This window comes from Mixophyes fleayi, chromosome 5, assembly GCF_038048845.1.
Source record: "Mixophyes fleayi isolate aMixFle1 chromosome 5, aMixFle1.hap1, whole genome shotgun sequence".
Classification (NCBI taxonomy): Eukaryota; Metazoa; Chordata; class Amphibia; order Anura; family Limnodynastidae; genus Mixophyes; species Mixophyes fleayi.
Genome location: NC_134406.1, coordinates 279,312,171 through 279,340,050, shown reverse-complemented (window position 1 = coordinate 279,340,050; position 27,880 = coordinate 279,312,171). Strand labels below are relative to the sequence as shown.

The following is a 27,880-nucleotide window of genomic DNA, read 5'->3' as shown; positions in this document are numbered from 1 at the left end:
GATTATCTGGAATAAATTACAGAGGGTAGAGGATTATCTGAGGTAAATCACAGGTTAGACGATTATATAAGGTAAATCACAGGGCAGAGGATTATATAAGGTAAATCACAGGGCAGAGGATTATCTGGGGTAAATCACAGGGCAGAGGATTATCTGGGGTAAATCACAGGGCAGAGGATTATCTGGGGTAAATCACAGGGCAGAGGATTGTCTGGGGTAAATCACAGGGCAGAGGATTGTCTGGGGTAAATCACAGGGCAGAGGATTATCTGGGGTAAATCACAGGGCAGAGGATTATCTGGGGTAAATCACAGGGCAGAGGATTATCTGGGGTAAATCACAGGTTAGACGATTATATAAGGTAAATCACAGGGCAGAGGATTATCTGGGGTAAATCACAGGGCAGAGGATTATCTGGGGTAAATCACAGGGCAGAGGATTATCTGGGGTAAATCACAGGTTAGACGATTATATAAGGTAAATCACAGGGCAGAGGATTGTCTGGGGTAAATCACAGGGCAGAGGATTGTCTGGGGTAAATCACAGGGCAGAGGATTGTCTGGGGTAAATCACAGGGCAGAGGATTATCTGGGGTAAATCACAGGGCAGAGGATTGTCTGGGGTAAATCACAGGGCAGAGGATTGTCTGGGGTAAATCACAGGGCAGAGGATTATCTGGGGTAAATCACAGGGCAGAGGATTGTCTGGGGTAAATCACAGGGCAGAGGATTGTCTGGGGTAAATCACAGGGCAGAGGATTGTCTGGGGTAAATCACAGGGCAGAGGATTGTCTGGGGTAAATCACAGGGCAGAGGATTATCTGGGGTAAATCACAGGGCAGAGGATTATCTGGGGTAAATCACAGGGCAGAGGATTGTCTGGGGTAAATCACAGGGCAGAGGATTGTCTGGGGTAAATCACAGGGCAGAGGATTGTCTGGGGTAAATCGGAGAACGCAGAGGATTATCTGAGATAAATAACGACAGAGGATTATCTGGGGTAAATCACAGGGCACAGAGTAGTTTATGAGGTAAATCACAGGTAAAATATTTATCTGGGGTAAATCAGACGGGGCAGAGCATTATCTGAGGTAATTACCAGAATGTACAGGATTATCTGAAATAAATAACGCAGAGCATTATCTGAGGTTATTCACAGAGGTTAGACAATTATATAAGGTAAATCACAGACTAATATCAGATAAATAACAGAGGTAAAAGGTTTATCTGAGGTAAATCATAGAGAACAGACAATGATGTGATTTAAATCACAGGGGTAAAAGGTATTTCTGAGGTAATCAGGGGGTTACAGGAGTATTTGGGGTAAATCTCAGGGGTATTTTAGGAAAATCATGTGGGGCAGAGGATTATCTCCAGTAAATCACAGAGGACTGAGGTAAATCCTGTAGGGCGGTGTGTCCATTTCATGTATGGAACAGGTGCCGGTACCTATATAATACAGAGAGTACATTTTAAATATGGAGCCTATAATCCAAACGCCTAATGCATCATGTGATATTTACTCGTTTGTTTTTGGTTTTTCTGTTGCAGCAAAAGCGAAAGTTGCGGCTTTACATCTCTAACACATTTAATCCTGCAAAGCCGGATGCTGAAGATTCAGATGGAAGCATTGCATCATGGGAGTTACGTGTGGAAGGGAAGCTATTGGATGATGTTAGTAACTCCATTTATTAGTGAATGTAGTACTCGTTGCTTGATGTGATAATATACTCCTAGCACTGGTGTCTCCTAGCAGTCTGTCTCGTCCATTCTCTTGTGCAGTCTCTGAGCGAATGGAAATACTCTTAGTTTATTAGTGATATAACAGTCTCCCACCGGTTTCCTCCAGTAGGCACAAGATACTGGAAATGTCAAAGGAAATCTACAGTAATATCGTCTGCAGCTCTGTGGACATTTATTATAACAATAAAAAGGGAAAAATATAGAAGAACTTTATTCTACGTTGATCCTGTCCTTCCATTGCAGTGTTGTTTGTATTATTGTTGTCCTGGGACCCTCAATCACAAGAACCCACGTGGTTCTCAGCCCGTGGCGGCTGCAGATCTGAATTAGATTTGTCTCTGGGTCCTTCACTTGGCGCTAATCGCTGCACGGCAGGAACTGAGCAGAGTCGGAAGCTGTAGATATTTTCTCCATCAGGTCCTGTCAGACATCGGGTGACTGTAGGTTATAATCACCGTTCTGGGACCTGCACGCGGACTAATCATTCTGGTCAGACTTGGAGTCGACTGCCAGGACCACCGTTGCATTGTCTGAAACGTACTAGATAAATGACAGCTAATAGGCTGCTGTGGCAGCCTCTCCAGTTTTCCTTTTTAGAAGGTTTAGTAAATCTACCTCTTGGTGTGAAATTTGGCGATTCGGGGCAGTCTGTCCAGATGTTTTTTGACTCCACTGCAGTCCCTTGGTGAAAACGGATTCAGATACCAATCATTAGGTGCAGGGAGCGGTCCTTAGGGGGCAGAGAGCGGTCCTCTGGGGGGCAGAGAGCGGTCCTCTGGGGGGCAGAGAGCGGTCCTCTGGGGGGCAGGGAGGTGTCCTCAGGGGGCGGAGAGTGGTCCTCTGGGGGGCAGGGAGTGGTCCTCTGGGGGGCAGAGAGTGGTCCTCTGGGGGGCAGGGATCGGTCCTCGGGGGGCAGGAGCGGTCCTCGGGGGGCAGGAGCGGTCCTCGGGGGGTCGAGAGCGGTCCTCGGGGGGTCGAGAGCGGTCCTCTGGGGGGCAGAGAGTGGTCCTCTGGGGGGCAGGGAGCGGTCCTCTGGGGGGCAGGGAGCGGTCCTTAGGGGGCCTAGAGCGGTCCTCTGGGGGGCAGAGAGCGGTCATCTGGGGGGCAGAGAGTGGTCCTCAGGGGGCTGAGAGCGGTCCTCTGGGGGGCAGAGAGTGGTCCTCTAGGGGGCAGAGAGCGGTCCTCAGGGGGCAGAGAGCGGTCCTCTGGGGGGCCGAGAGCGGTCCTCAGTGGGCCGAGAGCGGTCCTCAGGGGGCCGAGAGCGGTCCTCTGGGGGGCAGAGAGTGGTCCTCAGGGGGCTGAGAGCGGTCCTCTGGGTGGCAGAGAGCGGTCCTCTGGGTGGCAGAGAGTGGTCCTCTGGGGGGCAGAGAGCGGTCCTCTGGGGGGCCGAGAGCGGTCCTCAGGGGGCCGAGAGCGGTTCTCTGGGGGGCACAGAGTGGTCCTCAGGGGGCTGAGAGCGGTCCTCTGGGGGGCAGAGAGTGGTCCTCTTGGGGGCAGAAAGTGGTCCTCTGGGGGGCAATGAGCGGTCCTCGGGGTGGAGATCGGTCACCTACTGACCACGTTATTTGCCCGATAATGATCCCACTCTGACAGTAATTCTGAGGTAAATGCTGCATCTCTGACCAATTGCTTGATACCGACAGCTCACAGTGAGTGGGGATAGAATCACAGTTACTATTTAAGCTATTGGAAAACCTGATCAGTCTATCATAATTATACTGCCCTATATCTTATGATCACATACTGTGTATAATGCATCGTAATCTATTATTCATATGTTCTTAGCCCAGCAAGATGAAGAGGAAGTTCTCATCCTTCTTTAAGAGTTTAGTCATCGAGTTGGATAAAGATTTATATGGACCTGACAATCACCTGGTGGAGGTGGGTCTGATGGTGCGTGTAACCGGACACGCGTGTGTCATGAGATGTGCGAGATTGGTGTGAATGTGCAAGGGGGGGGGGTCCTGTCTGATCCTGTTTGAATGTTATAGAGGGGTCCTGTCTGATCCTCTGTGAGTGCTGTAGAGGGGTCCTGTCTGATCCTCTGTGAGTGCTGTAGAGGGGTCCTGTCTGTTCCTTTGTGGATGCTGTAGAGGGGTCCTGTCTGATCCTCTGTGGATGCTGTAGAGGGGTCCTGTCTGATCCTCTGTGAGTGCTGTAGAGGGGTCCTGTCTGTTCCTCTGTGGATGTTATAGAGGGGTCCTGTCTGATCCTCTGTGAGTGCTGTAGGGGGGTCCTGTCTGATCCTCTGTGGATGCTGTAGAGGGGTCCTGTCTGATCCTCTGTGAGTGCTGTAGGGGGGTCCTGTCTGATCCTCTGTGAGTGCTGTAGGGGGGTCCTGTCTGATCCTCTGTGGATGCTGTAGGGGGGTCCTGTCTGATCCTCTGTGAGTGCTGTAGAGGGGTCCTGTCTGATCCTCTGTGAGTGCTGTAGAGGGGGTCCTGTCTGATCCTCTGTGAGTGCTGTAGAGGGGTCCTGTCTGATCCTCTGTGAGTGCTGTAGAGGGGGTCCTGTCTGATCCTCTGTGAGTGCTGTAGAGGGGTCCTGTCTGATACTCTGTGAGTGCTGTAGAGGGGTCCTGTCTGATCCTCTGTGAGTGCTGTAGAGGGGTCCTGTCTGATCCTCTGTGAGTGCTGTAGGGGGGTCCTGTCTGATCCTCTGTGGATGCTGTAGAGGGGTCCTGTCTGATACTCTGTGAGTGCTGTAGAGGGGTCCTGTCTGATCCTCTGTGAGTGCTGTAGAGGGGTCCTGTCTGATCCTCTGTGAGTGCTGTAGGGGGGTCCTGTCTGATCCTCTGTGGATGCTGTAGAAGGGTCCTGTCTGATCCTCTGTGAGTGCTGTAGAGGGGTCCTGTCTGATCCTCTGTGAGTGCTGTAGAGGGGTCCTGTCTGTTCCTTTGTGGATGCTGTAGAGGGGTCCTGTCTGATCCTCTGTGGATGCTGTAGAGGGGTCCTGTCTGATCCTCTGTGAGTGCTGTAGAGGGGTCCTGTCTGTTCCTCTGTGGATGTTATAGAGGGGTCCTGTCTGATCCTCTGTGAGTGCTGTAGGGGGGTCCTGTCTGATCCTCTGTGGATGCTGTAGAGGGGTCCTGTCTGATCCTCTGTGAGTGCTGTAGGGGGGTCCTGTCTGATCCTCTGTGAGTGCTGTAGGGGGGTCCTGTCTGATCCTCTGTGGATGCTGTAGGGGGGTCCTGTCTGATCCTCTGTGAGTGCTGTAGAGGGGTCCTGTCTGATCCTCTGTGAGTGCTGTAGAGGGGGTCCTGTCTGATCCTCTGTGAGTGCTGTAGAGGGGTCCTGTCTGATCCTCTGTGAGTGCTGTAGAGGGGGTCCTGTCTGATCCTCTGTGAGTGCTGTAGAGGGGTCCTGTCTGATACTCTGTGAGTGCTGTAGAGGGGTCCTGTCTGATCCTCTGTGAGTGCTGTAGAGGGGTCCTGTCTGATCCTCTGTGAGTGCTGTAGGGGGGTCCTGTCTGATCCTCTGTGGATGCTGTAGAGGGGTCCTGTCTGATCCTCTGTGAGTGCTGTAAGTGGTCCTGTCTGATCCTCTGTGAGTGCTGTAGAGGGGTCCTGTCTGATCCTCTGTGAGTGCTGTAGGGGGGTCCTGTCTGATCCTCTGTGGATGCTGTAGAAGGGTCCTGTCTGATCCGCTGTGGATGCTGTAGGGGGTCCTGTCTGATCCTCTGTGAGTGCTGTAGGGGGTCCTGTCTGATCCTCTGTGAGTGCTGTAGGGGGTCCTGTCTGATCCTCTGTGAGTGCTGTAGAGGAGTCCTGTCTGATCCTCTGTGAGTGCTGTAGGGGGTCCTGTCTGATCCTCTGTGAGTGCTGTAGGGGGGTCCTGTCTTCCTGCAAGTTAAAGGATTCTGCTGAGTTGTATTTGTCCCTCTCTGCTTATGATCTCACCTCTCAGTGGCACAGGACTCCGAGCACACAAGAGACAGACGGCTTTCAGGTGAAGCGACCAGGAGACGTAAGCGTGCGCTGCACGTTACTACTGATGCTGGACTACCAGGTGATCACTGTTATGTACTACACCGTGTGACTGATGCACAGTACTACTTCACCCATCTGTATCACTACATCACATACTACACCGTGTGACTAATACACAGTACTACTTCACCCATCGGTATCACTACATCATACTACACCGTGTAACTAATACACAGTACTACTTCACCCATCGGTATCACTACATCATACTACACCGTGTAACTAATACACAGTACTACTTCACCCATCTGTATCACTACATCATACTACACCGTGTAACTAATACACAGTACTACTTCACCCATCTGTATCACTACATCATACTACACCGTGTGACTGATGCACAGTACTACTTCACCCATCTGTATCACTACATCACATACTACACCGTGTGACTAATACACAGTACTACTTCACCCATCGGTATCACTACATCATACTACACCGTGTAACTAATACACAGTACTACTTCACCCATCGGTATCACTACATCATACTACACCGTGTAACTAATACACAGTACTACTTCACCCATCTGTATCACTACATCATACTACACCGTGTGACTGATGCACAGTACTACTTCACCCATCTGTATCACTACATCACATACTACACCGTGTAACTAATACACAGTACTACTTCACCCATCTGTATCACTACATCACATACTACACCGTGTAACTAATACACAGTACTACTTCACCCATCTGTATCACTACATCATACTACACCGTGTGACTAATACACAGTACCACTTCACCCATCTGTATCACTACATCATACTACACCGTGTGACTGATGCACAGTACTACTTCACCCATCTGTATCACTATATCATACTACACCGTGTGACTGATGCACAGTACTACTTCACCCATCGGTATCACTACATCATACTACACCGTGTAACTAATGCACAGTACTACTTCACCCATCTGTATCACTACATCATACTACACCGTGTAACTAATACACAGTACTACTTCACCCATCGGTATCACTACATCATACTACACCGTGTGACTGATGCACAGTACTACTTCACCCATCTGTATCACTACATCATACTACACCGTGTAACTAATACACAGTACTACTTCACCCATCTGTATCACTACATCACATACTACACCGTGTAACTAATACACAGTACTACTTCACCCATCGGTATCACTACATCATACTACACCGTGTAACTAATACACAGTACTACTTCACCCATCTGTATCACTACATCATACTACACCGTGTAACTAATACACAGTACTACTTCACCCATCGGTATCACTACATCATACTACACCGTGTGACTGATGCACAGTACTACTTCACCCATCTGTATCACTACATCATACTACACCGTGTAACTAATACACAGTACTACTTCACCCATCGGTATCACTACATCACATACTACACCGTGTAACTAATACACAGTACTACTTCACCAATCTGTATCACTACATCATACTACACCGTGTGACTAATACACAGTACTACTTCACCCATCTGTATCACTACATCACATACTACACCGTGTAACTAATACACAGTACTACTTCACCCATCGGTATCACTACATCATACTACACCGTGTAACTAATACACAGTACTACTTCACCCATCGGTATCACTACATCATACTACACCGTGTAACTAATACACAGTACTACTTCACCCATCGGTATCACTACATCATACTACACCGTGTAACTAATACACAGTACTACTTCACCCATCTGTATCACTACACCACATACTACACCGTGTAACTAATACACAGTACTACTTCACCCATCTGTATCACTACATCACATACTACACCGTGTAACTAATACACAGTACTACTTCACCCATCTGTATCACTACATCATACTACACCGTGTGACTAATACACAGTACCACTTCACCCATCTGTATCACTACATCATACTACACCGTGTGACTGATGCACAGTACTACTTCACCCATCTGTATCACTATATCATACTACACCGTGTGACTGATGCACAGTACTACTTCACCCATCGGTATCACTACATCATACTACACCGTGTGACTGATGCACAGTACTACTTCACCCATCTGTATCACTACATCATACTACACCGTGTAACTAATACACAGTACTACTTCACCCATCGGTATCACTACATCACATACTACACCGTGTAACTAATACACAGTACTACTTCACCCATCGGTATCACTACATCATACTACACCGTGTGACTGATGCACAGTACTACTTCACCCATCTGTATCACTACATCATACTACACCGTGTAACTAATACACAGTACTACTTCACCCATCGGTATCACTACATCACATACTACACCGTGTAACTAATACACAGTACTACTTCACCCATCGGTATCACTACATCATACTACACCATGTGACTGATGCACAGTACTACTTTACCCATCTGTATCACTACATCATACTACACCGTGTAACTAATACACAGTACTACTTCACCCATCTGTATCACTACATCATACTACACCGTGTAACTAATACACAGTACTACTTCACCCATCGGTATCACTACATCATACTACACCGTGTGACTGATGCACAGTACTACTTCACCCATCTGTATCACTACATCATACTACACCGTGTAACTAATACACAGTACTACTTCACCCATCTGTATCACTACATCATACTACACCGTGTAACTAATACACAGTACTACTTCACCCATCGGTATCACTACATCATACTACACCGTGTGACTGATGCACAGTACTACTTCACCCATCTGTATCACTACATCATACTACACCGTGTAACTAATACACAGTACTACTTCACCCATCGGTATCACTACATCACATACTACACCGTGTAACTAATACACAGTACTACTTCACCAATCTGTATCACTACATCATACTACACCGTGTGACTAATACACAGTACTACTTCACCCATCTGTATCACTACATCACATACTACACCGTGTAACTAATACACAGTACTACTTCACCCATCGGTATCACTACATCATACTACACCGTGTGACTGATGCACAGTACTACTTCACCCATCTGTATCACTACATCATACTACACCGTGTAACTAATACACAGTACTACTTCACCCATCGGTATCACTACATCACATACTACACCGTGTAACTAATACACAGTACTACTTCACCCATCGGTATCACTACATCATACTACACCATGTGACTGATGCACAGTACTACTTTACCCATCTGTATCACTACATCATACTACACCGTGTAACTAATACACAGTACTACTTCACCCATCTGTATCACTACATCATACTACACCGTGTAACTAATACACAGTACTACTTCACCCATCGGTATCACTACATCATACTACACCGTGTGACTGATGCACAGTACTACTTCACCCATCTGTATCACTACATCATACTACACCGTGTAACTAATACACAGTACTACTTCACCCATCGGTATCACTACATCACATACTACACCGTGTAACTAATACACAGTACTACTTCACCCATCGGTATCACTACATCATACTACACCATGTGACTGATACACAGTACTACTTCACCCATCGGTATCACTACATCATACTACACCGTGTAACTAATACACAGTACTACTTCACCCATCGGTATCACTACATCATACTACACCGTGTAACTAATACACAGTACTACTTCACCAATCTGTATCACTACATCATACTACACCGTGTGACTGATGCACAGTACTACTTCACCCATCTGTATCACTACATCATACTACACCGTGTAACTAATACACAGTACTACTTCACCCATCGGTATCACTACATCATACTACACCGTGTAACTAATACACAGTACTACTTCACCCATCTGTATCACTACATCATACTACACTGTGTAACTAATACACAGTACTACTTCACCCATCTGTATCACTACATCACATACTACACCGTGTAACTAATACACAGTACTACTTCACCCATCGGTATCACTACATCATACTACACCGTGTAACTAATACACAGTACTACTTCACCCATCGGTATCACTACATCATACTACACCGTGTAACTAATACACAGTACTACTTCACCCATGGGTATCACTACATCATACTACACCGTGTAACTAATACACAGTACTACTTCACCAATCTGTATCACTACATCATACTACACCGTGTAACTAATACACAGTACTACTTCACCCATCTGTATCACTACATCATACTACACTGTGTAACTAATACACAGTACTACTTCACCCATCTGTATCACTACATCATACTACACTGTGTAACTAATACACAGTACTACTTCACCCATCTGTATCACTACACCACATACTACACCGTGTAACTAATACACAGTACTACTTCACCCATCGGTATCACTACATCATACTACACTGTGTGACTGATACACAGTACTACTTCACCCATCGCTGCATTGAGTGATATGTTGGTCACCAGATCCTCTTACACCTACAAACAACTTATAGAAGTGAAATGTCAGTGAAAAATCAATTTAATACTCAAAATCGTCCACGGTTACATCATAACCTTAGATGGGAGTAAGACGTATAATCTGTTATCATGTTGTATAGAGAGAGGTCTGACCTATGACCTGGTCCTTAGGGGGCATTACTCTAACATGTGTCTTCCCACAGCCCCCACAGTTTAAATTGGACCCTCGTCTGGCCCGTCTCCTGGGGATTCACACTCAGACCCGCGCAGTAATAATCCAGGCGCTCTGGCAGTATATAAAGACGAATAAGCTGCAGGATTGTCATGACAAGGAGTATATCAGCGGCGACAAGTACTTCCAGCAGGTGAGTGACCACGGAACACGCAATATAACGTGACCCCATTATGTACATACCACAGACATATGACGTCACCTAATTATATAAAGTCATGGCCAAAAGTTGGCTGCTTCAGTGTTTTTAGACCTTTTTGTCAGATGTTACTATGTTATACTGAAGTAACATTACAAACATTTCATAAGTGTCAAAGGCTTTTATTGACAATTACATTAAGTTTATGCAAAGAGTCAATATTTGCAGTGTTGACCCTTCTTTTTGAAGACCTACAAGTCACCCTGGCAGCTGTCCATCACCTTCTGGGCCACATACTGACTGACGGCCGCCCATTCTTGCCTAAACAATGCTTGGAGTTTGTCAGAATTTGTGGTATTTTGTTTGTCCACCGTCTCTTGAGGATTGACCACAAGCTCTCAATGGGATTAAGGTCTGGGGAGTTTCCTGGCCATGGACCCAAAATGTTGATGTTTTGATCCCCGAACCACTTAGTTATCACTTTTGCCTTATGGCAAGGTGCTCCATCATGCTGGAAAATACATTGTTCATCACCAAACTGTTCTTGGATGGTTGGGAGAAGTTGCTCTTGGAGGATGTTTTGTACCATTCTTTATTCATGGCTGTGTTCTTTGTGAGTGAGCCCACTCCCTTGGCTGAGAAGCAGCCCCACACATGAATGGTCTCAGGATGCTTTACTGTTGGTGTGACAGGATGGACTGCCTATGTCACCCTGTCTGTTGCTGGGAACCGGCTGGATTTACTTTGCCACCGGTCCCTTTCAATATCCAAAAAGCGCCCTCTTACCGCAGTAGGAGGGGCTTACACGAGCTGCCACCACTGGACTCCTTACCGGCATCCAGTACCGGGTTTCTTCTGGGTCGATGACGCTGCGAGTGTACCTGGGCTCGTACTCCTGACCTCTTCCTATAGATCAGGGTGCTGTGAATGGATTTCCCCCCCTGGCCTATCACACTTACCAGAGCTGCAGGGTAGCGGGCAGAGCGGTGGTACTGGGTGCAAGGTCCAAACCTCAGACAGCCGGAGAACGGATTAGATTTAGAGTCTAATCTGCTGGTCACAGGGATACAGCAATATTGAAGATGTTTTCAAGCAGGTCTTTGAAGCAAGATGTTTATTTGCTCTCACACTGGTTAGAGGTCTCAGTGATCAGGTCAAATGTTAAAATCAGAAGAACAAGTTTCAAATACAAGCCAGTGCCTTTCATACAGTTCAGAAACAGTCTATTTTTAGAATCAGGATGTAATCTGCTTCCCAAAACATGGATTTACATGCATTTCAAGGCTAACAAAATTTACACTTATCTATGAAATTCACTCTGGACAAAAGGCCACACAGTAACGACCCCCTGATGAGCCTTTGGCCAGAGCAGGCATCTGACACTTCATCAGGAAACTTCGTTAGCACTTCCTGCTATCAGACTTCCTTGCACATGTCCTAATTGGAGGTTTCCACAAGCAACCTTACAAATCCCAAACAATGACACTTCCATACAAAACACATCCCAATACACACAAGACCTCCATCCACAAAGACCTATTGTATCAGATATATGCATCAGAAATAAGGCTTATCCTTTAGTTACGGAAAACAGGAAAAAACAGTTTCTACCCTGGTCTCAGAAATTGCCATCATAAAAACTGAGGCATTAGACTGTGTGAAAAATATTTGTGTCATTTTCAAAACTTTTGGCCATGACTGTACATACCACAGACATATAACGAAACCTCATTGTATACATACCACAGACATATAATACACTATTATATAAATATCACAGAAATACAATGTGACACCGTAATAGTTATTTGTCTGTCTAATTCAGCACCTTTTCTTACATTGAACCAAGTCCTCATTTTAACACGATAAATACTTTTTTCTATTAACAAACACACAACAGGGCGACTTGCCTTTGTATTATGTTACATTACCTTGTTAATAATCTTGTGTTTTATTGATTCTTATGTACAAGTGTGTAGATCATAGCACAAGAAAACGCTGTCTTATTCTGTGTCTCCCTAATTTATTCTGTGTCTCTCTTAGATATTTGACTGTCCCAGGTTAAAGTTCTCCGAGATTCCGCAGAGACTGACAAACCTGCTGCTTCCCCCTGACCCCATTGTCATCAACCACATTATCAGGTGAGACGTCCTCACCAACAGCGGATAAATAACGCAGCCATGTTAAATAGCGCACGTTATCTCATGGCCCTGGCATGTCGCCGTCTCCGTGCAGAATTTAATGTAATTGGTTTTCTATTAAAAGCCGTAATAAGCTGACAATGCAGATATCAGCTGGACTGTCCCCGGGTATTTATACCCTTATCATTAAGGCATTTGTGCGAGTTATCACCTGGACATAAACATAGGCATTATAGAGTATTAATGTGTCATGTATGTTATATGATGTCCTGCTGTATGTCCAAGACTGGCTTTATCAGCAGCCTGGTATAGATCAGTGTGACCCCCTTCCCACGCATGTTACCAGAAATGTTTTATTGTATATATGATGAGCGGTAGTGTTTGTGAATGGCTGGTCTTGGAGGTCAGGTGATCTGGAAACATTAAGGAAAGTAAAGCAAAAATATGAGTAAGTTTTCTCCTGGACAAACCATGTTACAATACAAGGGCTGCAAATTAGTTTATTATTTTGCACATAAGTTACATATTGGCTGTTTTTTCATGTACCACACAAATACTTGATAGCTTATTTGTACACCAAAATATAAAGTTGATCTAGGACATGTCCTATCCCAACTGTAAACCTGTCCTCATACTAAATTTACCTCCCCCTCCAGTGTAACATGGTTTTGTCAAGGTGCAAAATTACTCATTATTTTTGCTTTCCTTAATCAATCAGGCCCTGTGGGGGGCTCTCCTCTCCTGGGGGCCCTGTGGGGGGCTCTCCTCTCCTGGGGGCCCTGTGGGGCCTCTCCTCTCCTGGGGGTCCTGTGGGGGGCTCACCTCTCCTGGGGGCCCTGTGGGGGGCTCTCCTCTCCTGGGGGTCCTGTGGGGGGCTCTCCTCTCCTGGGGGCCCTGTGGGGGGCTCTCCTCTCCTGGGGGTCCTGTGGGGGGCTCTCCTCTCCTGGGGGTCCTGTGGGGGGCTCTCCTCTCCTGGGGGCCCTGTGGGGGGCTCTCCTCTCCTGGGGGTCCTGTGGGGGGGCTCTCCTCTCCTGGGGGCCCTGTGGGGGGCTCTCCTCTCCTGGGGGCCCTGTGGGGGGCTCTCCTCTCCTGGGGTCCTGTGGGGGGCTCTCCTCTCCTGGGGGCCCTGTGGGGGGCTCTCCTCTCCTGGGGCCCTGTGGGGGGCTCTCCTCTCCTGGGGCCCTGTGGGGGGCTCTCCTCTCCTGGGGGTCCTGTGGGGGGCTCTCCTCTCCTGGGGGTCCTGTGGGGGGCTCTCCTCTCCTGGGGGCCCTGTGGGGGGCTCTCCTCTCCTGGGGGCCCTGTGGGGGGCTCTCCTCTCCTGGGGGTCCTGTGGGGGGCTCTCCTCTCCTAGGGGCCCTGTGGGGGGCTCTCCTCTCCTGGGGGTCCTGTGGGGGGCTCTCCTCTCCTGGGGGCCCTGTGGGGGGCTCTCCTCTCCTGGGGGCCCTGTGGGGGGCTCTCCTCTCCTGGGGGCCCTGTGGGGGGCTCTCCTCTCCTGGGGGCCCTGTGGGGGGCTCTCCTCTCCTGGGGGTCCTGTGGGGGCCTGAATCCCTGGGAGCTCCCAGCATTTCCATCCAGCACCTTTACATGGGGCCTTGTTGATCTTTATATACAGCTGTATACACACCTGTTGGCTGGGGGTAACCCTTTTACCAGTCCAGGGTAATTAATTTATTAACATTGAACATGGTGTTGTGGGCACGCACTGCAGGTCATGGAGGTCTCAGTCCTTCCCCCACCCTGGTACTACTAAGTCTATGCTGGGACCTTTCAGGATCACAACTCCACCCTTCAGTGCCCCTTCCATGGGGGAGGATGGTCGCCAGTAGCCCTCTGTCACAGGGCTCTGAGCTCAGCTGTGGGGCTGTTAGGGCAGCACATCCTCTAATAGAGATACTGTGGGGGCTCCCAGCTCGGAAGGCCCCTTACTGTCTGGACCCTGCACCCTCACTGCAGTTTATCTCTGGTGTTACTGTCAGTAATCTGTTGTTACTGACCACTCCTGCTGGTTGTGTTCAGCTACAAGTACCAACTGTTCTCCAGTTGTAGGAGAATAGACGCTGTCACCACCAGCCTCCTTCACCAACACCTAGAACAGCTTACTTCTAGGTGTTGTGTGTAGCTGCTGCAGCACCTCTTTGCTGTCGCAACCAACATGTTCATATATGTACAATTGTCTGCTGGGAATCCTGAACGTCTGTGTAGTGGAATAAGCTGGAAAACCAGAGAAATGCTTAATGAGCATAATCAGCATGAATGCCCCTCCCCCATACTAATTACATGTGACATACAGCCATTATAGCTACTGCCACAGGCCCCAAGTCTGTTACCTGGATTCACCAGTAATGGGAGGAACACTTAATGTTGTCTATGGCTGTGTAATAAGTTCCTGATACAAGTACAGTTACAGCATCTGTTACGTGTCACCAGATCCTCCATATCAGCCAGATCCCAGGTGTTCTGGTTTGTTGGCGTGACATTCACCTCCTGCAAGACAATTACGGCAGAATAAGTAAAAACTACTCAAAAAGAAGCTCTAAAATCAAAACATTCACTCGACTCCGGCATGGAAGGAAAAGTGCAGATCGCCCATCACAGTAAGAATCCTCATAGGAAGGAGTATAGAACTCTGTGTATGGAATAGGAATATAATGATCCAGGTAACATTCCCACCTGGGGGTAAATGTATCAAACTGAGAGTTTTCCGGCGAGTTTGAAAAACCAATCAGATTCTAGCTCTCATTTATTTAGTACATTCTACAAAATGACAGCTAGAATCTGATTGGTTGCTGTAGACAATATCTCGCCGGAAAACTCTCAGCTTGATACATTTACTCCCTGATCTTTTAAAAAGGATGATTGCTCTCACTGCAGACATACCCTGTCAGCCGGCTGTTAGCTGTAGTAAAAGATCCTTCTAAAACACTACAAAATATGTAAGTTTAAATCACACATATGTCCTCCACCTGTTTACCTTTAAACTAGGTGCACTGGTATGCAAATCTTTGTCATAATACACACAATCTTGATACAAAAACATGTTTTGAGAAACTACGTGTAAGTACATTAACAGCGACATATACGTTACAGACTAATGTACCAGTCAGCATTTATAGAGCTGAGAATCTGATCATAAGGAACATTGTGATCATCTAGATCAGTGTATTTCAGCATATCTTACATTGGGCCATAAAAATGTATATATTGTTGAAGTTCTCTAGATCTTACCCCACTGGTATCTCCTACACCCCTATGTGTGTCCCACAGATGTCACCCTAATTATTAATGATATTTGACGTGTAATACATAAGTATTGCTCATCACATGACTGAGCTGCCTGTCCTTGCAGTGTGGACCCCACCGACCAGAAGAAGACGGCTTGTTATGACATCGATGTGGAGGTGGAGGATCCACTGAAGAGTCAGATGAGCAGTTTCCTGCTGTCCACAGCCAACCAGCAAGAAATCTCCGCACTGGATAACAAGGTATGTCCGAGGGGCCTACGGATGGGGTCATATTGTGTGTGTGTGTGTGTGTGTGTGTGTGTTTCTTTGTTTGTTTGGCCACACCTGTTAATTACTGACTTAAGGTGTTACAATCAGACCCGTTGTCAGAGGTGTATAACATCCAGCACCAGCCATGCAGTCTCCATTTGCAAAACATTTGTGATACAAAATGGGCCGTTGTGAAGAGCTCAGTGACATCAAGCGTGGTACTGTGATAGGATGTGTGGTACTGTGATAGGATGTGTGATACTGTGATAGGATGCGTGGTACTGTGATAGGATGTGTGGTACTGTGATAGGATGTGTGGTACTGTGATAGGATGTGTGGTACTGTGATAGGATGTGTGGTGCTGTGATAGTATGTGTGGTACTGTGATAGGATGTGTAGTACTGTGATAGGATGTGTGGTACTGTGATAGGATGTGTGATAGGATGTGTGGTACTGTGATAGGATGTGTAGTACTGTGATAGGATGTGCGGTACTGTGATAGGATGTGTGGTACTGTGATAGGATGTGTGACACTGTGATAGGATGTGTGGTACTGTGATAGGATGTGTGGTACAGTGATAGGATGTGTGGTACTGTGATAGGATGTGTGGTACTGTGATAGGATGTGTGATACTGTGATAGGATGTGTGGTATTTTGATAGGATGTGTGATACTGTGATAGGATGCGTGGTACTGTGATAGGATGTGTGGTACTGTGATAGGATGCGTGGTACTGTGATAGGATGCGGGGTACTGTGATAGGATGTGCGGTTCTGTGATAGGATGTGCGGTACTGTGATAGGATGTGTGGTACTGTGATAGGATGTGTGGTACTGTGATAGGATGTGTGGTACTGTGATAGGATGTGTGATACTGTGATAGGATGCGTGGTACTGTGATAGGATGCGTGGTACTGTGATAGGATGCGTGGTACTGTGATAGGATGCGTGGTACTGTGATAGGATGCGTGGTACTGTGATAGGATGCGTGGTACTGTGATAGGATGCGTGGTACTGTGATAGGATGTGTGGTACAGTGATAGGATGTGTGGTACTGTGATAGGATGTGTGGTACTGTGATAGGATGTGTGGTACTGTGATAGGATGCGTGGTACTGTGATAGGATGTGTGGTACAGTGATAGGATGTGTGGTACAGTGATAGGATGTGCGGTACTGTGATAGGATGTGTGGTACTGTGATAGGATGTGTGGTACTGTGATAGGATGTGCGGTACTGTGATAGGATGTGCGATACTGTGATAGGATGTGTGGTACTGTGATAGGATGTGTGGTACTGTGATAGGATGTGTGATACTGTGATAGGATGTGTGGTACTGTGATAGGATGTGCGGTACTGTGATAGGATGTGCGGTACTGTGATAGGATGTGTGGTACTGTGATAGGATGTGTGGTACTGTGATAGGATGCGTGGTACTGTGATAGGATGTGTGGTACTGTGATAGGATGTGTGGTACTGTGATAGGATGTGTGGTACTGTGATAGGATGTGTGGTACTGTGATAGGATGTGTGGTACTGTGATAGGATGTGTGGTACTGTGATAGGATGTGTGGTACTGTGATAGGATGTGTGGTACTGTGATAGGATGCGCGGTACTGTGATAGGATGTGTGGTACTGTGATAGGATGTGTGATACTGTGATAGGATGCGTGGTACTGTGATAGGATGTGTGGTACAGTGATAGGATGTGTGGTACTGTGATAGGATGTGTGGTACTGTGATAGGATGTGTGGTACTGTGATAGGATGTGTGGTACTGTGATAGGATGTGTGGTACTGTGATAGGATGTGCGGTACTGTGATAGGATGTGCGGTACTGTGATAGGATGTGTGATAGGATGCGTGGTACTGTGATAGGATGTGTGGTACTGTGATAGGATACGTGGTACTGTGATAGGATGTGTGATAGGATGTGTGGTACTGTGATAGGATGCGCGGTACTGTGATAGGATGTGTGGTACAGTGATAGGATGTGTGGTACAGTGATAGGATGTGTGATACTGTGATAGGATGTGTGGTACTGTGATAGGATGTGTGGTACAGTGATAGGATGTGTGGTACTGTGATAGGATGTGTGGTACTGTGATAGGATGTGTGGTACTGTGATAGGATGTGTGGTACTGTGATAGGATGTGTGGTACTGTGATAGGATGTGTGGTACTGTGATAGGATGTGTGGTACTGTGATAGGATGTGTGGTACTGTGATAGGATGTGTGGTACTGTGATAGGATGTGTGGTGCTGTGATAGGATGTGTGATACTGTGATAGGATGTGTGGTACAGTGATAGGATGTGTGGTACAGTGATAGGATGTGTGGTACTGTGATAGGATGTGTGGTACAGTGATAGGATGTGTGGTACTGTGATAGGATGTGCGGTACTGTGATAGGATGTGCGGTACTGTGATAGGATGTGTGGTACTGTGATAGGATGTGTGGTACTGTGATAGGATGTGTGGTGCTGTGATAGGATGTGTGATGCTGTGATAGGATGTGTGGTACTGTGATAGGATGTGTGGTACAGTGATAGGATGCGTGGTACTGTGATAGGATGTGTGGTACTGTGATAGGATGTGTGGTACAGTGATAGGATGCGCGGTACTGTGATAGGATGTGCGGTACTGTGATAGGATGTGCGGTACTGTGATAGGATGGGTGATACTGTGATAGGATGTGTGGTACTGTGATAGGATGCGCGGTACTGTGATAGGATGTGCGGTACTGTGATAGGATGTGCGGTACTGTGATAGGATGGGTGATACTGTGATAGGATGTGTGGTACTGTGATAGGATGTGTGGTGCTGTGATAGGATGTGTGGTACAGTGATAGGATGTGCGGTACTGTGATAGGATGTGTGGTACTGTGATAGGATGTGTGGTACTGTGATAGGATGTGTGTTACTGTGATAGGATGTGTGGTGCTGTGATAGGATGTGTGGTGCTGTGATAGGATGTGTGATACTGTGATAGGATGTGTGGTACTGTGATAGGATGTGCGGTACTGTGATAGGATGGGTGATACTGTGATAGGATGTGTGGTACTGTGATAGGATGTGTGGTGCTGTGATAGGATGTGTGGTACAGTGATAGGATGTGTGGTACAGTGATAGGATGTGTGGTACAGTGATAGGATGTGTGGTACTGTGATAGGATGTGTGATGGATGTGTGGTACTGTGATAGGATTCGTGGTACAGTGATAGGATGTGTGGTACAGTGATAGGATGTGTGGTACAGTGATAGGATGTGTGATAGGATGTGTGGTACATTGATAGGATGTGTGATAGGATGTGTGGTACTGTGATAGGATGTGTGGTGCTGTGATAGGATGTGTGGTACTGTGACAGGATGTGTGGTACTGTGATAGGATGCGTGGTACTGTGATAGGATGTGCGGTACTGTGATAGGATGCGCGGTACTGTGATAGGATGTGTGGTACTGTGATAGGATGCGTGGTACTGTGATAGGATGTGTGGTACTGTGATAGGATGCGTGGTACTGTGATAGGATGTGTGGTACAGTGATAGGATGTGTGATAGGATGTGTGGTACAGTGATAGGATGTGTGGTACTGTGATAGGATGTGTGATAGGATGTGTGGTACTGTGATAGGATGCGTGGTACTGTGATAGGATGTGTGGTACTGTGATAGGATGTGTGGTACTGTGATAGGATGTGCGGTACTGTGATAAGATGTGCGGTACTGTGATAGGATGTGTGGTGCTGTGATAGGATGTGTGGTACTGTGATAGGATGTGTGGTACAGTGATAGGATGTGTGGTACTGTGATAGGATGTGTGGTACTGTGATAGGATGTGTGGTACTGTGATAGGATGTGTGGTACAGTGATAGGATGTGCGGTACAGTGATAGGATGTGCGGTACTGTGATAGGATGCGCGGTACTGTGATAGGATGTGTGGTACAGTGATAGGATGTGTGGTACAGTGATAGGATGTGTGATACTGTGATAGGATGTGTGGTACAGTGATAGGATGTGTGGTACTGTGATAGGATGTGTGGTACTGTGATAGGATGTGTAGTACTGTGATAGGATGTGTGGTACTGTGATAGGATGCGCGGTACTGTGATAGGATGTGCGGTACTGTGATAGGATGTGCGGTACTGTGATAGGATGGGTGATACTGTGATAGGATGTGTGGTACTGTGATAGGATGCGCGGTACTGTGATAGGATGTGCGGTACTGTGATAGGATGTGCGGTACTGTGATAGGATGGGTGATACTGTGATAGGATGTGTGGTACTGTGATAGGATGCGCGGTACTGTGATAGGATGTGCGGTACTGTGATAGGATGTGCGGTACTGTGATAGGATGGGTGATACTGTGATAGGATGTGTGGTACTGTGATAGGATGTGTGGTGCTGTGATAGGATGTGTGGTACAGTGATAGGATGTGCGGTACTGTGATAGGATGTGTGGTACTGTGATAGGATGTGTGGTACTGTGATAGGATGTGTGGTACTGTGATAGGATGTGTGGTGCTGTGATAGGATGTGTGGTGCTGTGATAGGATGTGTGATACTGTGATAGGATGTGTGGTACTGTGATAGGATGTGCGGTACTGTGATAGGATGGGTGATACTGTGATAGGATGTGTGGTACTGTGATAGGATGTGTGGTGCTGTGATAGGATGTGTGGTACAGTGATAGGATGTGTGGTACAGTGATAGGATGTGTGGTACAGTGATAGGATGTGTGGTACTGTGATAGGATGTGTGATGGATGTGTGGTACTGTGATAGGATTCGTGGTACAGTGATAGGATGTGTGGTACAGTGATAGGATGTGTGGTACAGTGATAGGATGTGTGATAGGATGTGTGGTACATTGATAGGATGTGTGATAGGATGTGTGGTACTGTGATAGGATGTGTGGTGCTGTGATAGGATGTGTGGTACTGTGACAGGATGTGTGGTACTGTGATAGGATGCGTGGTACTGTGATAGGATGTGCGGTACTGTGATAGGATGCGCGGTACTGTGATAGGATGTGTGGTACTGTGATAGGATGCGTGGTACTGTGATAGGATGTGTGGTACTGTGATAGGATGCGTGGTACTGTGATAGGATGTGTGGTACAGTGATAGGATGTGTGATAGGATGTGTGGTACAGTGATAGGATGTGTGGTACTGTGATAGGATGTGTGATAGGATGTGTGGTACTGTGATAGGATGCGTGGTACTGTGATAGGATGTGTGGTACTGTGATAGGATGTGTGATAGGATGTGTGGTACATTAATAGGATGTGTGATAGGATGTGTGGTACTGTGATAGGATGTGTGGTACAGTGATAGGATGTGTGGTACAGTGATAGGATGTGTGGTACAGTGATAGAATGTGTGGTACAGTGATAGGATGTGTGATAGGATGTGTGGTACATTGATAGGATGTGTGATAGGATGTGTGGTACTGTGATAGGATGCGTGGTACTGTGATAGGATGCGTGGTACAGTGATAGGATGTGTGGTACTGTGATAGGATGTGTGGTACAGTGATAGGATGTGTGATAGGATGTGTGGTACTGTGATAGGATGTGTGGTACAGTGATAGGATGCGTGGTACAGTGATAGGATGTGTGGTACAGTGATAGGATGTGTGGTACAGTGATAGGATGTGTGATAGGATGTGTGGTACTGTGATAGGATGTGTGGTACAGTGATAGGATGTGTGATAGGATGTGTGGTACTGTGATAGGATGTGTGGTACTGTGATAGGATGTGTGATAGGATGCGTGGTACTGTGATAGGATGTGTGGTACAGTGATAGGATGTGTGGTACTGTGATAAGATGTGTGATAGGATGTGTGGTACATTTATAGGATGTGTGATAGGATGTGTGGTACAGTTTTAGGATGTGTGGTACTGTGATAGGATGTGTGATAGGATGCGTGGTACTGTGATAGGATGTGTGGTACAGTGATAGGATGTGTGGTACTGTGATAAGATGTGTGATAGGATGTGTGGTACATTTATAGGATGTGTGATAGGATGTGTGGTACAGTTTTAGGATGTGTGGTACTGTGATAGGATGTGTGATAGGATGTGTGGTACAGTGATAGGATGTGTGGTACTGTGATAGGATGTGTGATAGGATGCGTGGTACTGTGATAGGATGTGTGGTACAGTGATAGGATGTGTGGTACTGTGATAGGATGTGTGGTACTGTGATAGGATGTGTGGTACTGTGATAGGATGTGCGGTACTGTGATAGGATGTGCGGTACTGTGATAGGATGTGTGATAGGATGCGTGGTACTGTGATAGGATGTGTGGTAATGTGATAGGATACGTGGTACTGTGATAGGATGTGTGGTACTGTGATAGGATGTGTGATAGGATGTGTGGTACTGTGATTGGATGTGTGGTACTGTGATAGGATGTGTGGTGCTGTGATAGGATGTGTGATACTGTGATAGGATGTGTGGTACTGTGATAGGATGTGTGGTACAGTGATAGGATGTGTGGTGCTGTGATAGGATGTGTGATACTGTGATAGGATGTGTGGTACTGTGATAGGATGTGTGGTACAGTGATAGGATGTGTGGTACTGTGATAGGATGTGTGGTACTGTGATAGGATGTGTGGTACTGTGATAGGATGTGTGGTGCTGTGATAGGATGTGTGGTGCTGTGATAGGATGTGTGATACTGTGATAGGATGTGTGGTACTGTGATAGGATGTGCGGTACTGTGATAGGATGGGTGATACTGTGATAGGATGTGTGGTACTGTGATAGGATGTGTGGTGCTGTGATAGGATGTGTGGTACAGTGATAGGATGTGTGGTACAGTGATAGGATGTGTGGTACAGTGATAGGATGTGTGGTACTGTGATAGGATGTGTGATGGATGTGTGGTACTGTGATAGGATTCGTGGTACAGTGATAGGATGTGTGGTACAGTGATAGGATGTGTGGTACAGTGATAGGATGTGTGATAGGATGTGTGGTACATTGATAGGATGTGTGATAGGATGTGTGGTACTGTGATAGGATGTGTGGTGCTGTGATAGGATGTGTGGTACTGTGACAGGATGTGTGGTACTGTGATAGGATGCGTGGTACTGTGATAGGATGTGCGGTACTGTGATAGGATGCGCGGTACTGTGATAGGATGTGTGGTACTGTGATAGGATGCGTGGTACTGTGATAGGATGTGTGGTACTGTGATAGGATGCGTGGTACTGTGATAGGATGTGTGGTACAGTGATAGGATGTGTGATAGGATGTGTGGTACAGTGATAGGATGTGTGGTACTGTGATAGGATGTGTGATAGGATGTGTGGTACTGTGATAGGATGCGTGGTACTGTGATAGGATGTGTGGTACTGTGATAGGATGTGTGATAGGATGTGTGGTACATTAATAGGATGTGTGGTACTGTGATAGGATGTGTGGTACAGTGATAGGATGTGTGGTACAGTGATAGGATGTGTGGTACAGTGATAGAATGTGTGGTACAGTGATAGGATGTGTGATAGGATGTGTGGTACATTGATAGGATGTGTGATAGGATGTGTGGTACTGTGATAGGATGCGTGGTACTGTGATAGGATGCGTGGTACAGTGATAGGATGTGTGGTACTGTGATAGGATGTGTGATAGGATGTGTGGTACAGTGATAGGATGTGTGATAGGATGTGTGGTACTGTGATAGGATGTGTGGTACAGTGATAGGATGCGTGGTACAGTGATAGGATGCGTGGTACAGTGATAGGATGTGTGATAGGATGTGTGGTACTGTGATAGGATGTGTGGTACAGTGATAGGATGTGTGATAGGATGTGTGGTACTGTGATAGGATGTGTGATAGGATGCGTGGTACTGTGATAGGATGTGTGGTACAGTGATAGGATGTGTGGTACTGTGATAAGATGTGTGATAGGATGTGTGGTACATTTATAGGATGTGTGATAGGATGTGTGGTACAGTTTTAGGATGTGTGGTACTGTGATAGGATGTGTGATAGGATGTGTGGTACAGTGATAGGATGTGTGGTACTGTGATAGGATGTGTGATAGGATGCGTGGTACTGTGATAGGATGTGTGGTACAGTGATAGGATGTGTGGTACTGTGATAAGATGTGTGATAGGATGTGTGGTACATTTATAGGATGTGTGATTGGATGTGTGGTACAGTTTTAGGATGTGTGGTACTGTGATAGGATGTGTGATAGGATGTGTGGTACAGTGATAGGATGTGTGGTACTGTGATAGGATGTGTGATAGGATGTGTGGTACATTGATAGGATGTGTGATAGGATGTGTGGTACTGTGATAGGATGCGTGGTACTGTGATAGGATGCGTGGTACTGTAATAGGATGTGTGGTACTGTGATAGGATGTGTGGTACATTGATAGGATGTGTGATAGGATGTGTGGTACTGTGATAGGATGTGTGGTACAGTGATAGGATGTGTGGTACAGTGATAGGATGTGTGGTACAGTGATAGGATGTGTGGTACAGTGATAGGATGTGTGATAGGATGTGTGGTACATTGATAGGATGTGTGGTACTGTGATAGGATGTGTGGTACAGTGATAGGATGTGTGGTACAGTGATAGGATGTGTGGTACTGTGATAGGATGTGTGATAGGATGTGTGGTACAGTGATAGGATGTGTGGTACAGTGATAGGATGTGTGATAGGATGTGTGGTACAGTGATAGGATGTGTGGTACAGTGATAGGATGTGTGATAGGATGTGTGGTACATTGATAGGATGTGTGATAGGATGTGTGGTACTGTGATAGGATGTGTGGTACAGTGATAGGATGTGTGATAGGATGTGTGGTACAGTGATAGGATGTGTGATAGGATGTGTGGTACTGTGATAGGACGTGTGGTACTGTGATAGGATGTGTGGTACTGTGATAGGATGTGTGATAGGATGCGTGGTACTGTGATAGGATGTGTGGTACAGTGATAGGATGTGTGGTACTGTGATAGGATGTGTGATAGGATGTGTGGTACATTGATAGGATGTGTGATAGGATGTGTGGTACTGTGATAGGATGTGTGGTACTGTGATAGGATGTGTGGTACAGTGATAGGATGTGTGGTACAGTGATAGGATGTGTGGTACTGTGATAGGATGTGTGGTACAGTGATAGGATGTGTGGTACAGTGATAGGATGTGTGATAGGATGTGTGGTACATTGATAGGATGTGTGATAGGATGTGTGGTACTGTGATAGGATGCGTGGTACTGTGATAGGATGTGTGCTACAGTGATAGGATGTGTGGTACATTGATAGGATGTGTGATAGGATGTGTGGTACAGTGATAGGATGCGTGGTACTGTGATAGGATGTGTGATAGGATGTGTGGTACAGTGATAGGATGTGTGGTACAGTGATAGGATGTGTGGTACAGTGATAGGATGTGTGATAGGATGTGTGGTACAGTGATAGGATGTGTGGTACAGTGATAGGATGTGTGGTACAGTGAAAGGATGTGTGATAGGATGTGTGGTACAGTGATAGGATGTGTGGTACAGTGATAGGATGTGTGATAGGATGTGTGGTACTGTGATAGGATGTGTGATAGGATGTGTGGTACAGTGATAGGATGTGTGATAGGATGTGTGGTAGAGTGATAGGATGTGTGGTACTGTGATAGGATGTGTGGTACTGTGATAGGATGTGTGGTACAGTGATAGGATGTGTGGTACTGTGATAGGATGTGTGGTACAGTGATAGGATGTGTGGTACTGTGATAGGATGTGTGGTACTGTGATAGGATGTGTGGTACTGTGATAGGATGTGTGGTACTGTGATAGGATGTGTGGTACTGTGATAGGATGTGTGGTACAGTGATAGGATGTGTGGTACAGTGATAGGATGTGTGGTACAGTGATAGGATGTGTGATAGGATGTGTGGTACAGTGATAGGATGTGTGATAGGATGTGTGGTACAGTGATAGGATGTGTGGTACTGTGATAGGATGTGTGGTACTGTGATAGGATGTGTGGTACAGTGATAGGATGTGTGGTACTGTGATAGGATGTGTGGTACTGTGATAGGATGTGTGGTACTGTGATAGGATGTGTGGTACTGTGATAGGATGTGTGGTACAGTGATAGGATGTGTGATAGGATGTGTGGTACAGTGAAAGGATGTGTGATAGGATGTGTGGTACAGTGAAAGGATGTGTGATAGGATGTGTGGTACAGTGATAGGATGTGTGGTACTGTGATAGGATGTGTGGTACTGTGATAGGATGTGTGATAGGATGTGTGGTACAGTGATAGTATGTGTGGTACAGTGATAGGATGTGTGATAGGATGTGTGGTACTGTGATAGGATGTGTGGTACAGTGATAGGATGTGTGGTACAGTGATAGGATGTGTGGTACTGTGATAGAATGTGTGATAGGATGTGTGGTACTGTGATAGGATGTGTGGTACAGTGATAGGATGTGTGGTACAGTGATAGGATGTGTGATAGGATGTGTGGTACAGTGATAGGATGTGTGATAGGATGTGTGGTACAGTGAAAGGATGTGTGATAGGATGTGTGGTACAGTGATAGGATGTGTGGTACAGTGATAGGATGTGTGATAGGATGTGTGGTACTGTGATAGGATGTGTGGTACAGTGATAGGATGTGTGGTACTGTGATAGGATGTGTGATAGGATGTGTGGTACTGTGATAGGATGTGTGATAGGATGTGTGGTACTGTGATAGGATGTGTGATAGGATGTGTGGTACAGTGATAGGATGTGTGGTACAGTGATAGGATGTGTGATAGGATGTGTGGTACAGTGATAGGATGTGTGGTACTGTGATAGGATGTGTGATAGGATGTGTGGTACTGTGATAGGATGTGTGGTACAGTGATAGGATGTGTGATAGGATGTGTGGTACAGTGATAGGATGTGTGATAGGATGTGTGGTACAGTGATAGGATGTGTGATAGGATGTGTGGTACAGTGAAAGGATGTGTGATAGGATGTGTGGTACAGTGATAGGATGTGTGGTACAGTGATAGGATGTGTGATAGGATGTGTGGTACTGTGATAGGATGTGTGGTACAGTGATAGGATGTGTGGTACTGTGATAGGATGTGTGATAGGATGTGTGGTACTGTGATAGGATGTGTGATAGGATGTGTGGTACTGTGATAGGATGTGTGGTACAGTGATAGGATGTGTGATAGGATGTGTGGTACTGTGATAGGATGTGTGGTACAGTGATAGGATGTGTGGTACAGTGATAGGATGTGTGATAGGATGTGTGGTACAGTGATAGGATGTGTGGTACAGTGATAGGATGTGTGATAGGATGTGTGGTACAGTGATAGGATGTGTGGTACAGTGATAGGATGTGTGGTACAGTGATAGGATGTGTGATAGGATGTGTGGTACAGTGATAGGATGTGTGATAGGATGTGTGGTACAGTGAAAGGATGTGTGATAGGATGTGTGGTACAGTGATAGGATGTGTGATAGGATGTGTGGTACAGTGATAGGATATGTGATTGGATGTGTGGTACAGTGAAAGGATGTGTGATAGGATGTGTGGTACAGTGATAGGATGTGTGGTACTGTGATAGGATGTGTGATAGGATGTGTGGTACTGTGATAGGATGTGTGATAGGATGTGTGGTACAGTGATAGTATGTGTGGTACAGTGATAGGATGTGTGATA

General features: G+C 46.3%; 1 protein-coding gene and 1 long non-coding RNA gene across 6 annotated transcripts in view; one reads left to right on the top strand and one right to left on the bottom strand.

Moving 5' to 3' along the window:
• SMARCD3 (SWI/SNF related BAF chromatin remodeling complex subunit D3) overlaps positions 1–27,880 on the top strand; it is an 88,327-nt gene that overhangs the window by 27,834 nt on the left and 32,613 nt on the right. For 3 of the 5 annotated variants that reach the window (XM_075214337.1, XM_075214333.1, XM_075214338.1), the window contains exons 5-10: positions 1,551–1,673; positions 3,528–3,623; positions 5,648–5,749; positions 10,399–10,560; positions 12,610–12,707; positions 16,054–16,189. In XM_075214337.1, the coding sequence (XP_075070438.1) occupies positions 1,551–1,673; positions 3,528–3,623; positions 5,648–5,749; positions 10,399–10,560; positions 12,610–12,707; positions 16,054–16,189 (717 nt within the window). Of the gene's footprint in view, positions 1–1,550; positions 1,674–3,527; positions 3,636–5,647; positions 5,750–10,398; positions 10,561–12,609; positions 12,708–16,053; positions 16,190–27,880 lie in introns of all 5 variants that reach the window. The other 2 variants (XM_075214336.1, XM_075214335.1) reach the window with 1 other exon arrangement.
• Positions 14,850–27,880, bottom strand: part of LOC142159436 (uncharacterized) — a 52,160-nt gene continuing 39,129 nt past the window's right edge. Inside the window, exons 2-3 of the long non-coding RNA XR_012692957.1 lie at positions 15,035–15,191; positions 14,850–14,918 (exon numbers count right to left, since the gene is read on the bottom strand). This is a non-coding gene — a long non-coding RNA (uncharacterized LOC142159436). The remainder of the gene's footprint in view (positions 14,919–15,034; positions 15,192–27,880) is intronic.